The sequence below is a fragment of the Trichomycterus rosablanca genome, chromosome 15 (genome assembly GCF_030014385.1).
Source record: "Trichomycterus rosablanca isolate fTriRos1 chromosome 15, fTriRos1.hap1, whole genome shotgun sequence".
Lineage (NCBI taxonomy): Eukaryota > Metazoa > Chordata > Actinopteri > Siluriformes > Trichomycteridae > Trichomycterus > Trichomycterus rosablanca.
The window spans coordinates 14012272-14027057 of NC_086002.1; the positions used below are offsets into that span (position 1 = coordinate 14012272).

The 14786-nt window shown below is 40.0% G+C and overlaps 1 protein-coding gene across 3 annotated transcripts in view; it reads right to left on the minus strand.

Moving 5' to 3' along the window:
- The window catches only part of dmd (dystrophin), a 217575-nt gene that overhangs the window by 123610 nt on the left and 79179 nt on the right, over positions 1-14786 (minus strand). For all 3 annotated transcript variants that reach the window (XR_010014843.1, XM_063010432.1, XM_063010433.1), the window contains exons 27-32: positions 14341-14523; positions 13873-14007; positions 12485-12637; positions 4807-4968; positions 4556-4666; positions 959-1132 (exon numbers count right to left, since the gene is read on the minus strand). Coding sequence is in view for 2 of the 3 variants with exons in the window: in XM_063010432.1 (XP_062866502.1) it covers positions 959-1132; positions 4556-4666; positions 4807-4968; positions 12485-12637; positions 13873-14007; positions 14341-14523 (918 nt within the window). In the remaining variant the exon portion in view is untranslated. The remainder of the gene's footprint in view (positions 1-958; positions 1133-4555; positions 4667-4806; positions 4969-12484; positions 12638-13872; positions 14008-14340; positions 14524-14786) is intronic.

Sequence of the window (14786 nt, forward strand, 5' to 3'; positions counted from 1 at the left end):
CATTGCAGAAGCTTGTGGAAACGATACCACAGTGAATGCGTGCCGTAATCAAAGCTAAAGGCGGTCTAACCAAATATTAGATTGTGTGACCTTTTTTTTGGCCAGGCAGTGTATGAAGGATCATCAAAAAGTTTCTGCACTTTTATATTTTGGTTAGAAGCGGTGAGGGTGGGAGGAGGAGTAATTAGTCGTGTCTGAGAGACTGAGAGAGCTTATAGTGCGGATTTAGCAACATCTCATTTCCGCCTTTTTGGACACTCAAAAAAGCTTTAAGGGGAAGAAGATTTTCATGTGATGATGATGTGAAAGCAGCGATGCATCAGTGGCTACACGCTCAACCAAAAACATTTTTGCTGATGGCATAAAAAGTTGGGACCACGCTGGAAAAATGCATCGGAAGGTGACTATTTAAAAAAAAAAACAGCTTTTATTGGCTAAAGTGGCAAGAATTTACAATGCCCCCCCCAACACTCTTAAACCTATATAGAATGGAACCCAAATTAATGTCATTGCTAAAGCCTGTATTAGTCCTGCTATTCGATGTTAAAATGACTGCTGTGAGAAAGGTCAAGTACACTAGAATTGTGAAAGACATGCTTAAGCTCGGTGTATGTATATATTTGTCTTTTTAAGATAAACTATATCTAGCTATATAACATCCTGCTGGATACTTCACAGGGTGGCACGGTGGCTCGGTAGGTAGCACTGTGGGTGTGGGCTCTTTCTATGTGAAGTTTGCATGTTCTCCCGTTGTCTGCGTGGGTTTCCCCCCACAGTCCAAAGACAAGCAGTCAGGTTGGAGATACTAATATTGCTCTTTGTGTGTGTGTGTGTGTGTGTGTGTGTGTGTGTGTCTGCCCTGTGTTGGACTGGCGCCTGTCCAGGGTGTTTCTGACTGCAGAACGCCCATCAACCCCACCCCCCCATATTAACTACCTTCTAAACATAAAATACTCACCATACAATGCTCCAGTTGAGATTGCACCACATCTTGCTCCACACTGTGGCTGTTCAGCATCCCCAACTGACCCTTCACCTCTTCCAACACCTGCTCACATTCTTTTAACCGCTGATCAAAGTTGGCTGGTTTTTGGAAAAGTCGAAACTTTGCTTTTACCTCCATTAATTTTGCCTTAACAACAAACAGAACCGATGTCATCAATGACAAAAAAGCAAGAGCGCTTCAAACAGTTAAGAGGTCGCATACAGCATTTATTTATAGTGAAGTGAAACCAGTGTTCTGCCATTATTATTTTTTATTAAATATACTTCAATATGTAATATTAATGTTAGCAACCATGGTAAATAAACTTTCCTTTTACAACTGCATATAAACACTCACATTCAACATATACTCACATATTTTATATATCTATATTTATTGTTATTATTATTATTAAATTATTATTTTTATTAGGAATGTAACGATGCACCACAAGACAGTTGAAAATCGATTCACATGTGTAGCGATTCAAATCGGTTTACATGTATAATGAATCAATATTCACTTTAAACAGCAGAGGGCACTGGCGCTATTCTACTCACCTGGTTGACGTCACTACAGGGTTGCAGGTTCGGAATTTTCCAGCCAAATTCATTTATTTTCTTTATTTACTTTCTTTATTTGTATTATTCATTTATTTGTTTAACGTGGGGTTTGTTTTAAAATGTTATTTAAGTTTTAGTTTTTTTTACACAAAACAGGGAAATGTGCAGCATTGTTTTTCATAGTTTGTACCTACCTCAGAAATAAAAGTACATTCATTATTTAGATAAATAAATGATAAGAACAAATACAGTATTTTATTTAATTTTTAAAGAGAAATTATAAAAGGAAACTTTGTCATAATTTGTCTTCAATTTCATTTCAAAAAATCATTTCAAAAAATCATATTGTAAACCCAGTATCGTGAATCGCATCACATTGTGGGTAGAGTGTATTGTTACATCCCTAATTATTATTATTATTACACACCTAGTTTTTCTTATTTACATTTGCTTAAATGTATATAGACATAACACCATATGTATATTCACCGATCAGGCATAACATTATGACCACCTTCTTAATTTTATGTTGGTCCCCCTTTTGCATCCTTTAACTTTAACAGATCCTTTAACTCCTGTAAGTTGTGAGGTGGAGCCTCCATGGATCAGACTTCCCCCAGATACTCGAGTGGATTGAGATCTGGGGAATTTGGAGGCCAAGTCAACACCTCAAACTTCTTGTTGTGCTCCTCAAAACCAATCAGAACCAGCATTAACTTTTTCAGCAATTTGAGCTACAGTAGCTCGTCAGTTGGATCGGACCGCACGAGCCAGCCTTCGCTCCCCACGGCATCAATGAACCTTGGTCGCCCATGACCCTGTCGCCGGTTTACCACTGCTCCTTCCTTGGACCACTTTTGATAGATACTGACCACTGCAGATCGAGAACACCTCACAAGAGCTGCTTCACCTGTCAGTGGTCATAATGTTATGCCTAGTCGGTGTAGATATAATTACCATAATAATCACAGTACACCCCTCACATTTCTGCAAATATTTTATTATATCTTTTCATGGGACAACACTATAGAAATGAAACTTGGATATAACTTAGAGTAGTCAGTGTACAGCTTGTATAGCAGTGTAGATTTACTGTCTTCTGAAAATAACTCAACACACAGCCATTAATGTCTAAATAGCTGGCAACATAAGTGAGTACACCCCACAGTGAACATGTCCAAATTGTGCCCAAATGTGTCGTTGTCCCTCCCTGGTGTCATGTGTCAAGGTCCCAGGTGTAAATGGGGAGCAGGGCTGTTAAATTTGGTGTTTTAGGTACAATTCTCTCATACTGGCCACTAGATATTCAACATGGCACCTCATGGCAAAGAACTCTCTGAGGATGTGAGAAATAGAATTGTTGCTCTCCACAAAGATGGTCTGGGCTATAAGAAGATTGCTAGAACCCTAAAACTGAGCTACAGCACGGTGGCCAAGGTCATACAGCGGTTTTCCAGGACAGGTTCCACTCGGAACAGGCTTCGCCAGGGTCGACCAAAGTGAGTCCACGTGTTCAGCGTCATATCCAGAGGTTGGCTTTAAAAAATAGACACATGGTGCTGCCAGCATTGCTGCAGAGGTTGAAGACGTGGGAGGTCAGCCTGTCAGTGCTCAGACCATATGCCGCACACTGCATCAACTCGGACTGCATGGCCGTCATCCCAGAAGGAAGCTGACGCACAAGAAAGCCAGCAAACAGTGTGCTGAAGACAAGCAGTCCAAGAACATGGATTACTGGTATGCCCTGTGGTCTGACGAGACCAAGATAAACTAGTTTGGCTCAGATGGTGTCCAGCATGTGTGGCGGCGCCCTGGTGAGAAGTACCAAGACAACTGTCTCTTGCCTACAGTCAAGCATGGTGGTGGTAGCATCATGGTCTTGGGCTGCATGAGTGTTGCTGGCACTGGGGAGCTGCAGTTCATTGAGGGAAACATGAATTCCAACATGTACTGTGACATTCTGAAACAGAGCATGATCCCCTCCCTTCGAAAACTGAGCCGCATGGCAGTTTTCCAACACGATAACGACCCCAAACACATCTCCAAGATGACAACTGCATTGCTGAGGAAGCTGAAGGTAAAGGTGATGGACTAAACCCAATTGAGCACCTGTGGCGCATCCTCAAGTGGAAGGTGGAGGAGTTCAAGGTGTCTAACATCCACCAGCTCCGTGATGTCATCATGGAGGAGTGGAAGAGGATTCCAGTAGCAACCTGTGCAGCTCTGGTGAATTCCATGCCCAGGAGGGTTAAGGCAGTGCTAGATAATAATGGTGGTCACACAAAATATTGACACTTCGGGCACAATTTGGACATGTTCACTGTGGGGTGTACTCACTTATGTTGCCAGCCATTTAGACATTAATGGCTGTGTGTTGAGTTATTTTCAGAAGACAGTAAATCTACACTGCTATACAAGCTGTACACTGACTACTCTAAGTTATATCCAAGTTTCATTTCTATAGTGTTGTAAATAAAATATTTGCAGAAATGTGAGGGGTGTACTCACTTTTGTGAGATACTGTAAATGTACTGATATTTCTTGTTTTATTCGCTTATTTATTTTTATTTATTTATTTTACTATTTGCACTTCCGGGAGATGATAACTGCATTTTTTTGCCTTGTATTCATATTAAGCAATGACCAAGTTGAATCAGTCTGTCAGTAATTGGTGTTCTTATCATTCCCAAACAATAACAGAACATTGTTAAGAAAAAAATATTTAAATAATATCTAAAAAAAAAAAAACTATAATGTTGATTAAAACATGAAATATATTGTGTTTAACTGAATACTGTTTAAAAAAACATTTGCAAATAATTTATGTCTATTTCTATTTACATTTTCCCACTGTCAAAGTTTTTTTAGACCTGGAGTGGTATCTAAAGTAGATAATATAAAATAATTCATCTTTAATCCATATTTTGATATACAAAATAAACCTTCATGTTTTAAATACACTACAATACACTATCATATGATGAAATATTATAAATATTATGCTTACATATGTGCCCTCTATCTCTGTCACCCAGTTTTCTGATGCGTCTGCTTCATTACTCTTCTTCTTCATACTATCCAGAGTCACCTCATGACCACTCAGTTCAGTCTGAATTTTCTATAAATAAAGCAAAACAAAGTCATTCAACCTTTTCACCAAAATACAAAATACATTTTTAACTAGGAAGGTTTCATATACATGATTTTTAAAATTATAAATGCAGCAACTCTGAATTAAATTACACCAGTGGAACGTACCTGAGCTTCCTGTGGTATCTGAACAGCATCTATACCATCCGCAAGATATGCGGTCAGATGGCGGTCAGTAGTCTTTAAAGAATCTTGGATAAGACGGAGTGTTTTGTCATTTTCTTGTGTCCAATGCAATCGCTTCTCTAGCTGTTGTTGCCTTTGCAATGCCTTTCAATAAAAAAAATTAAAAAAAGTGACATAACGTGCCTGGAAAAAATATTTTTTTAATAAGTCCTTTTTATATTAATATCTTTTTATTTGTTTCCGATTGTCCAAGGTAGTAAATCTTTTTCCAGGTGATCTGTGTTAAATGTAACAATTTTACATTAAATAAAAACTATTGAAATAATACACCGATCAGGCATAACATTATGACCACCTTACTAATATTGTGTTGGTCCCCCTTTTGCTGCCCCACACGCAACAAACTGTGATACACTGTGTATTCTGACACCTTTCTATCAGAACCAGCATTAACTTCTTCAGCAGTTTGAGCTACAGTAGCTCGTCTGTTGGATCGGACCACACGGGCCAGCCTTCGCTCCCCACATGCATCACTGAGCCTTGGCCGCCCATGACCCTGTCGCCGGTTTACCACTGTTCCTTTCTTGGACCACTTTTGATAGATACTGACCACTGCAGACCAGGAACACCCCACAAGAGCTGCAGTTTTGGAGATGCTGTGTCCCAGTCGTCTAGCCATCACAATTTGGCCCTTGTCAATAGACTGTTTACCCTCGCACTTTTCAACTGTCGATCACTTTCGGACAAAGCTGCCTTAATCTGTGATCGCATTGCTCATTACCATGTTGATCTCCTGTTCCTCACCGAGACTTGGCAATTGCCAGACGAATACTTTCATCTGAACATTGCTACACCATCTGGTTTTAGACATTTCTCGTCACCAAGATTAACTGGTAGGGGGGGAGGTCTAGCTGTGTTTTTTCCTAACAGTGTCAATGTAAGGCTATGCGAGTCCCAGTTGGTCTCGTCTTTCGAGTACATGATCGTTAAGATCCTCGGTCGTATCACAACATATATAGTATTGGTATACCGTCCTCCCAAGAACTCTATCTCTGTATTTATGTCTGAGCTGGCTGAAGTTCTAAATTTCATCAGTGCAACCTCTACTTCCATAGTCCTGTTGGGTGACTTTAACATACATCTCGACGTTAACTCTTCCCCCGCTGCAGACTTTTTGTCACTGTTGAATTGTTTTGATCTCCAGCAGTATGTAACTTTTCCAACACATAAACAAGGCCACATTTTAGATCTCATATGTGCAACTGGCAATGTTGTCAGTAATGTGTCTGGACATATTACTGGTGTTTCTGACCATCTCTTCATTACTTTCTGTCTCTCTCTTCCTATTACCAAATCCTCTCCGAAGACATTAATTTCCTATCGAAATTATTCTGCTATCAGTCCTCAATCCCTCATGGCTACTCTGGAACACTCAAACTTTACCAGTATTACTTCTGTATGCTTACTGGTGGAGGCTGTCTCACTTTACCATCAATCGATCGCATCTGCCATTGAGGTCCTAGCTCCGGTGAAAACCAGGTATGTTCCACGGTCCCACTCCTCTCCCTGGTTCTCCCCGGAACTACGTGTATTAAAAACTACTGGTAGACGGTTAGAGCGTCTATACAGGAAAACCAGGTCATCCGTGCATTCCATTGCTTTTTCTGCTCACCTAGACAAATATAAAGCGGCACTTAATGCTGCTCGAACTACTTATCTTACTGATAAATTTAAGATAGCAGGACAAGACCCCTCTCACTTATTTTCTACTGTCAAGAGGCTACTGCATCCCCCATCTGACTCTTCTCCCGCTTCACGGGAGCTTTGTAATTCTTTTTTGACATTTTTTGAGGATAAGGTCTCTACTATTTATAAGACTTTATCAAATTCTACAAATCAAACTCCGTTTACTGTTCCTTCACTCTCTTCTCCTAGTTCTCTGTCATCTTTCACTGCTGTCGATTCTTCTGCTATTTTAAAGATCTTGGCCGCTTCAAAGCCCACTACCTCATTTCTTGACCCCGCTCCTACTTATCTTCTGAAATCCTGTGACTCGCTCTTAGCTGCTCCTATCTGTCATCTTGTCAATCTCTCACTCTCTTCTGGTTCTGTCCCTTCTGATCTTAAAACTGCCGCTGTCACTCCCATCCTAAAGAAACCGGGTCTGGACAGATCTGTGTTAAACAACTTCAGACCAATCTCGAATCCTCCATTCCTTTCTAAGGTTCTCGAAAAAGTCGTAGCTTCTCAGCTTCTTGACTTTATGAGCACAAATAATCTGTTTGAAACTTTCCAGTCAGGTTTTCGTTCCCAACACAGTTCTGAGACTGCTCTACTCTATGTGCTGAACGATCTAATACGTTCCTCGGACTCTGGTTTTGTCTCGTCTCTTCTTCTTCTAGATCTTTCTGCTGCCTTCGATACGGTTAACCACAACATCCTTCTGTCTCGTCTGTCTGATATTGGGATTTCTGGCATTGTACTCTCCTGGTTCAAATCCTATCTATCTGACAGGCATTTTTTCATTCGCTTGGGTAATCATGTTTCCGACACTGCTTTGGTGAAACAAGGGGTACCGCAAGGCTCTGTACTGGGGCCTCTTCTTTTCATTATTTATATCATTCCACTTGGTTCCATCATACGCAGACATGGTCTTAACTTTCACTGCTACGCAGACGATACCCAACTCTACCTTGCCTTCAAACCATCCATCTCTTTTCCTCCCGCCTCGCTCACCTTGTGTATCCAGGAACTTCAATCCTGGCTGCATTCAAATTTCTTGCTGCTTAATCCCCTTAAGACTGAGCTTCTTTACGTGGGCACTAAAACTTCACTTTCCTCTTTCACAAACTCTCCCCTCCTCATTGGGAATGTTTCCATCACACCTTCCAGCTGTGTACGCAATCTTGGTGTTCTGTTTGACCCTCTGCTTTCATTCGGTCCTCATGTGAAATCACTATCCAAATCAGCCTTCCTTCAGCTTCGCAATATTACTCGTCTCCGTCCATATCTTTCATTTGAGGTGGCGGAAACACTGATACACGCTTTTGTCACCAGCCGTTTGGACTACTGCAATTCTTTATTGCACGGACTTCCCGCCAAAACCCTCCGTCCCCTGCAAACCATACAAAATACAGCTGCTCGGGTCCTGACATTTACCCGAAAGTTTGACCACATCACCCCTGTTTTGGAAGAACTACATTGGCTGCCAATTTCCATGCGCATTAAATATAAAATTCTGGTCATGACTTTTAAAGCACTTCATGGTCTCGCTCCCGCCTATCTTACTAAACTCCTCACACGCCACACACCATCACGCAGACTAAGGTCATCAGACAAAAATCAGCTCTCTGTTCCTAGATTTAGGATGTCCACTATGGGTGGCAGGTCCTTCAGCGTTGCCGCCCCAACACTCTGGAACTCTCTGCCCTCGACTCTTCGCTCTATTTCTTCTCTTTCTGCTTTCAAGGTGTCTCTAAAAACTCATCTCTTCTCACAACATTTTCATTCTACTTCTTGAACTTATATCTCTAACCTATCCTTACACACTGTTGAATTGTTTTTGTTTTGTTTTTGTTTTGTCTTGTTTTGCGTGTTGTCGTTTGTTTTCACTTTTTATACTGTACAGCGACCTTGAGCTTGGTGAAAGGCGCTATATAAGTTGAACTTATTATTATTATTATTATTGTCAAACTCACTCAAATCCTTACGCTTGTCCATTTTTCATGCTTCTAACACATCAATTTTGAGAATAAAATGTTCACTTGCTGCGTAATATATCCCACCCACTAACAGGTGCCGTGATGAAGAGATCAGTGTTATTCACTTCACCTGTCAGTGGTCATAATGTTATGCCTTGTCTGGAAAACATGTCTGGGATTTATTTATTCATAGGTACAGGTCTGGATAAAAATGTAAGACCATCTTAAAGCCAGTGAACATACCTTATGAATTCATTGAAATGTAAAAAGAGTTAAACAATAAATACTTTTTATGGCATGGTATAAACCAGTGTTTCTCAACCTTTTTTCAGTCACGGCACCCTTTTAAAGTATTCAAAATCTCGAGTCACCCCAGTCTAAAATGTATTAAAAAACTTACACTCTGCATCCCTCAGACTGCTAACACACAAAAACACTACAGGGAAGAGATGTACTGTGGTTGCATTGCATTAAGCTTCAGAAAAATCCTCTCTTGTGAAGAGATGAGCCTGTGTTTGTTTCTGCTTTAAAACATACGCACCATGAACCAATCAGATTTAACATCATTAAACAAGTTTATAGTTTATTTCTCAATTATTTGTCATTATACCACTAGCACTGCTCATTGTCTGCATGGTTTCTCTGTAGCTCAGTTATGGCTCTCATACTCAAACTCAAAAGTAGCTTTATTGGCATGACATTCGTATTGCCAAAGCTCAGTTACAGAGAAATAATGAAAATAACAATAAAAAAGAACAAATATATACAAAACAGTTACTTGTGCAAAAATATAAAATAGAATAAAATATTAATAAAAACAGTGCAAAATAATAACAATTAAAATTATAATATTTACATTAATGAGGTAATAAGCTCTCTCTCTCTCACACACACACACAAACTGATTGTTATTACTACCTCAATGTAAATATTATAATTTTTATTGTTATTATTTTGCACTGTTTCTATTAATATTTTATTCTATTTTATATTTTTTGCACATGTAACTGTTCTGTATATTTTTGTTCTTTCTTATTGTTATTTGTAATATTTCTCTGTAACTAGCTTTGGCAATACGAATGTCCTTATTTGTCATGCCAATAAAGCTTCTTTTGAGTTTGAGAGTTTGAGTGTGTCGGTGTGTGTCGCTTGCTCTCTCCGCGATACTGAAAGTGATTTGAATTTCGACAATTAACAGCTCTTATTATGACTGATTAATTCCCTCTACTGATGGAAGCAGAATGGTTGAATTACAGCCAATAAGAAATATAAATATATTAGGGCTGTCAAACGATTAAAATTTTTAATCGCGATTAATCTCAGAATTTCATATAGTTAATCGCGATTAATCGCATTAAAAAAAATCTGTGTAAATGTTATAGAAAACAAGGATTTTTAAGTGAAATGTTACAATTAAAATGGTGAACACATTTTATGCTAAATGTACTTATGTTAAAAACTGCTGGGACAAGAGAAAACTGTAAGGGAGTTTTATTCACTCACATACTAGGCAGTAATTCTATCCAGTGGTTTAATGGACGTTTCTACACGAAGTGAGTGTGTTTTGACCCTTTGGGGCTTCCATAGCTCATGGACTAACGTGCTTGACTCAGCTGTCCGGTATTCTTTACCGTAACAGAATAAGTTAATAAAGTGTTCTGCTCCCGACAACTTGTGAATATAGCGTGTATTTATTTCTTTATTATGCAAGTGCAGATGCTACGACGCTCTTTTACATTATGTTAACAAACCGCAAATGAAAAACGGTGGCAAGTCCGACATTAAAACGTTTGTTCTACCAGTCAAGTCTCAACATGAACTAGAAATTGCGTTAATGGCACTATTTTTTTTAATCGCGTTAAATTGAGATCCCGTTAATGCGTTATTATCGCGTTAACTTCGACAGCCCTAAATTATATATACAGTGTATCACAAAAGTGAGTACACCCCTCACATTTCTGCAGATATTTAAGTATATCTTTTCATGCGACAACACTGACAAAATGACACTTTGACACAATGAAAAGTAGTCTGTGTGCAGCTTATATAACAGTGTAAATTTATTCTTCCCTCAAAATAACTTAATATACAGCCATTAATGTCTAAACCACCGGCAACAAAAGTGAGTACACCCCTTAGTGAAAGTTCCTGAAGTGTCAATATTTTGTGTGGCCACCATTATTTCCCAGAACTGCCTTAACTCTCCTGGGCATGGAGTTTACCAGAGCTTCACAGGTTGCCACTGGAATGCTTTTCCACTCCTCCATGACGACATCACGGAGCTGGCGGATATTCGAGACTTTGCGCTCCTCCACCTTCCGCTTGAGGATGCCCCAAAGATGTTCTATTGGGTTTAGGTCTGGAGACATGCTTGGCCAGTCCATCACCTTTACCCTCAGCCTCTTCAATAAAGCAGTGGTCGTCTTAGAGGTGTGTTTGTGGTCATTATCATGCTGGAACACTGCCCTGCGACCCAGTTTCCGGAGGGAGGGGATCATGCTCTGCTTCAGTATTTCACAGTACATATTGGAGTTCATGTGTCCCTCAATGAAATGTAACTCCCCAACACCTGCTGCACTCATGCAGCCCCAGACCATGGCATTCCCACCACCATGCTTGACTGTAGGCATGACACACTTATCTTTGTACTCTTCACCTGATTGCCGCCAGACATGCTTGAGACCATCTGAACCAAACAAATTATTCTTGGTCTCATCAGACCATAGGACATGGTTCCAGTAATCCATGTCCTTTGTTGACATGTCTTCAGCAAACTGTTTGCGGGCTTTCTTGTGTAGAGACTTCAGAAGAGGCTTCCTTCTGGGGTGACAGCCATGCAGACCAATTTGATGTAGTGTGCGGCGTATGGTCTGAGCACTGACAGGCTGACCCCCCACCTTTTCAATCTCTGCAGCAATGCTGACAGCACTCCTGCGCCTATCTTTCAAAGACAGCAGTTGGATGTGACGCTGAGCACGTGCACTCAGCTTCTTTGGACGACCAACGCGAGGTCTGTTCTGAGTGGACCCTGCTCTTTTAAAACGCTGGATGATCTTGGCCACTGTGCTGCAGCTCAGTTTCAGGGTGTTGGCAATCTTCTTGTAGCCTTGGCCATCTTCATGTAGCGCAACAATTCGTCTTTTAAGATCCACAGAGAGTTCTTTGCCATGAGGTGCCATGTTGGAACTTTCAGTGACCAGTATGAGAGAGTGTGAGAGCTGTACTACTAAATTGAACACACCTGCTCCCTATGCACACCTGAGACCTAGTAACACTAACAAATCACATGACATTTTGGAGGGAAAATGACAAGCAGTGCTCAATTTGGACATTTAGGGGTGTAGTCTCTTAGGGGTGTACTCACTTTTGTTGCCGGTGGTTTAGACATTAATGGCTGTATATTGAGTTATTTTGAGGGAAGAATAAATTTACACTGTTATATAAGCTGCACACAGACTACTTTTCATTGTGTCAAAGTGTCATTTTGTCAGTGTTGTCGCATGAAAAGATATACTTAAATATCTGCAGAAATGTGAGGGGTGTACTCACTTTTGTGATACACTGTATATATAGCAGCTCCCAGAGGCGCGACTCGGTTCCTTTTGTTCATTTTAAAGAGCCGTTCAATAGAATCGGATCGTTCGCGAACGAGCCATCACTATAGGCAACGCACGCAACCCGCGTTGACGTTGTATCATAGGGAAAGGGGCGTGTGAGACAAATTTTGATGTTTGAGGCGGCTAATGGTCTACATTTTCATGATAAGTTGACTTTTTTGTATTTTAAATTTATTTCATAATATCAGTAACGTCAGAATAGTTTTGACGGCACCCCTGACGAAGCCAGACGGCACCCCAGGGTGCCGCGGCACCCCGGTTGAGAAAGGCTGGTATAAACAGACTAAACAAGATATAGTGTAGCATTTCAATTTGAAATAAGCAGTAATGATTCAATCGTACCATCCGCATGAGTTCATCCCAGCGAATGTTGTAATCTTCCACCTTCTTTTTAATGAGCTCATCAAGAACTCTACCATCCATAAGAGTCTGAGCTAACTCATGTATTTGTTGACGGTTATATTCAGGATGTTCCTTTATCATTGTGTTTAAGGACTGGAGGAAAAAAGACATGAAAAAACATTCAGGAAAACATAATAAAACAAAGATCTTAATCAAATCAACAAAGCAATTTAATTGCAATTTAATTTAGCACTTGTGTATATGTGGTACTTGACAAGAGTCTCAACAAATTATAAGTTCACCACCAGATCTATTTTTCTTGACAAGACTAATACCACCAGTTTTACTTTTGGCTTTTAGCAGTGTTATTGGAAATCCTTTTATATATATATATTTTTTTGCATTTTGTGCTTTATGCTTCCTCTCTACTGGTGCTGACCCCCGCCCCAATTGAGGAGAGCGAGACTGCCACACTGCCCCTCCGACACGTGTGCAGTAGCCGACTGCATCTTTTCACCTGCATGAGGCGAGTTTATATGTAGATCAGCTTTTTGCACAGAGAGCCACACCCTGATCAGCATTATTCCTTGACTCTGTGCATTTACATTTACATTTTCGGCATTTAGCAGACACTTTTATCCAAAGCGACTTACAGTTGTGACAGTATACAACCTAAGCAACTAAGGGTTAAGGGCCTTGCTCAAGGGTCCAACAGCTGCAACCTGGTAGAGGTGAGGCTTGAACCGGCAACCTTCTGATTACTAGTCCAGTACCTTAACCACTAGGCTACAACTGCCCTGTGCAGACACTATCAATCAGCCAGAAGAGGTCATAATTTGCGTCCCTATCAGGCTTTATCCTACCCTATGAACAACAGCCAATCGTTGATCATGCAGCCGCCCAGCCCAGCTGAATGGCAGAGCAGAGATTCGATACAATGTACTCGAAAACCCAGCTCTGGTGTGCTAGTGTGTTTTACCGCTGCGCCACCTGAGCGACGGAAATCCTCTTATTAATATTAAATGTATTTATTACATTTTTACTCTGAGTTGAATTTTGTTGAACCTACAAATGCAATTCGAAAAAAAAAATGCACACACTGCACAGACATTCCTTAATTGCTCTGAAAGTGTTCTGTTCAATCAAAACTAAAGAAACTAAACTGGAACGCAACTGATTATTAGGTCAAACAGGCAACATTGAAGTTCGGTAAAGTTACATAACTCAGCACTATATAGTATTGTATTTACTTATAATACTTTAATGTATAGTACAATAGTCAGTACTAAATAAATATAATCTATTGCCTGAATTTATCTGTTAAGGCGAACGGCAACCTCCCCCCGCTTCCCCCCAAATTGTATAGGTCTAAGGTTGCATGTACATACAGCCACAGCCTCCGCTATTGTTTCTGTGTCTCCTGGGAGATTGTCCGTCTCATTAAGCTTTATTTCTAGAAGATCCATCCAGAAATGTTCTTGTTCCAAATAGGACAGCAATTCACACCAGCAAGCCCACACCTCCTGCAACAGCCAATCATATAAACATGAAATGTAAAGATAAAACACAAATATCATATTGTGTATACACCTTATCAGTCGGATTGGTTATTTTTCCACAAATATTAATAAAAGGTGTCTGGCATATAATAATAGCAGTGATGACAGGTGATATTAAAGAGTTTAATAACTTTTCATAAAGGACCATCATGGGATGCTGCCTTTACATTGGGTTATTTATCATAGCAATATGATGTTTACACTTTTGACCTTGTATTTATGGAGCATCTCGCAAAACTGTGAATCATCAAGTAAAACTTTATAAATTTATAAATATAGTATATCGTAATAGCTTACCTCTAATGTCTTGTACTTTCCATCAAGCCGACTACACAGACGCTGGTAGTTGGAAATCAAAACATCTAGTTCCGTCTTCAAAGCATCGTGAGCTGTTGGTGGAGCCTTGGAGATGAAACTGGTTACTTTTTCTGTCAGGAGGTTTACTTTTATTTCTTTGTGATGGACTTCTTCTTGAGCTCTCTGAAAATGTGTGGCAATGAGAAATAAAAAAGGCACATTAGAAAGCATTCAGGTAGGTTTTCTCATTATTTGGTGCCAACAAAAGAACACTCATGTTAGTCGATAACTATTAGTCATAGTAGCATCAGGGCTAGGCTTTTTAACACTGATCAGCCATAACATCAAAACCACCTCCTTATTTCTATGCTCACTGTTCATTTTATCAGCTCCACTTACCATATAGAAGCACTTTGTGGTTCTACAATTACTGACTGTAGTTTCTG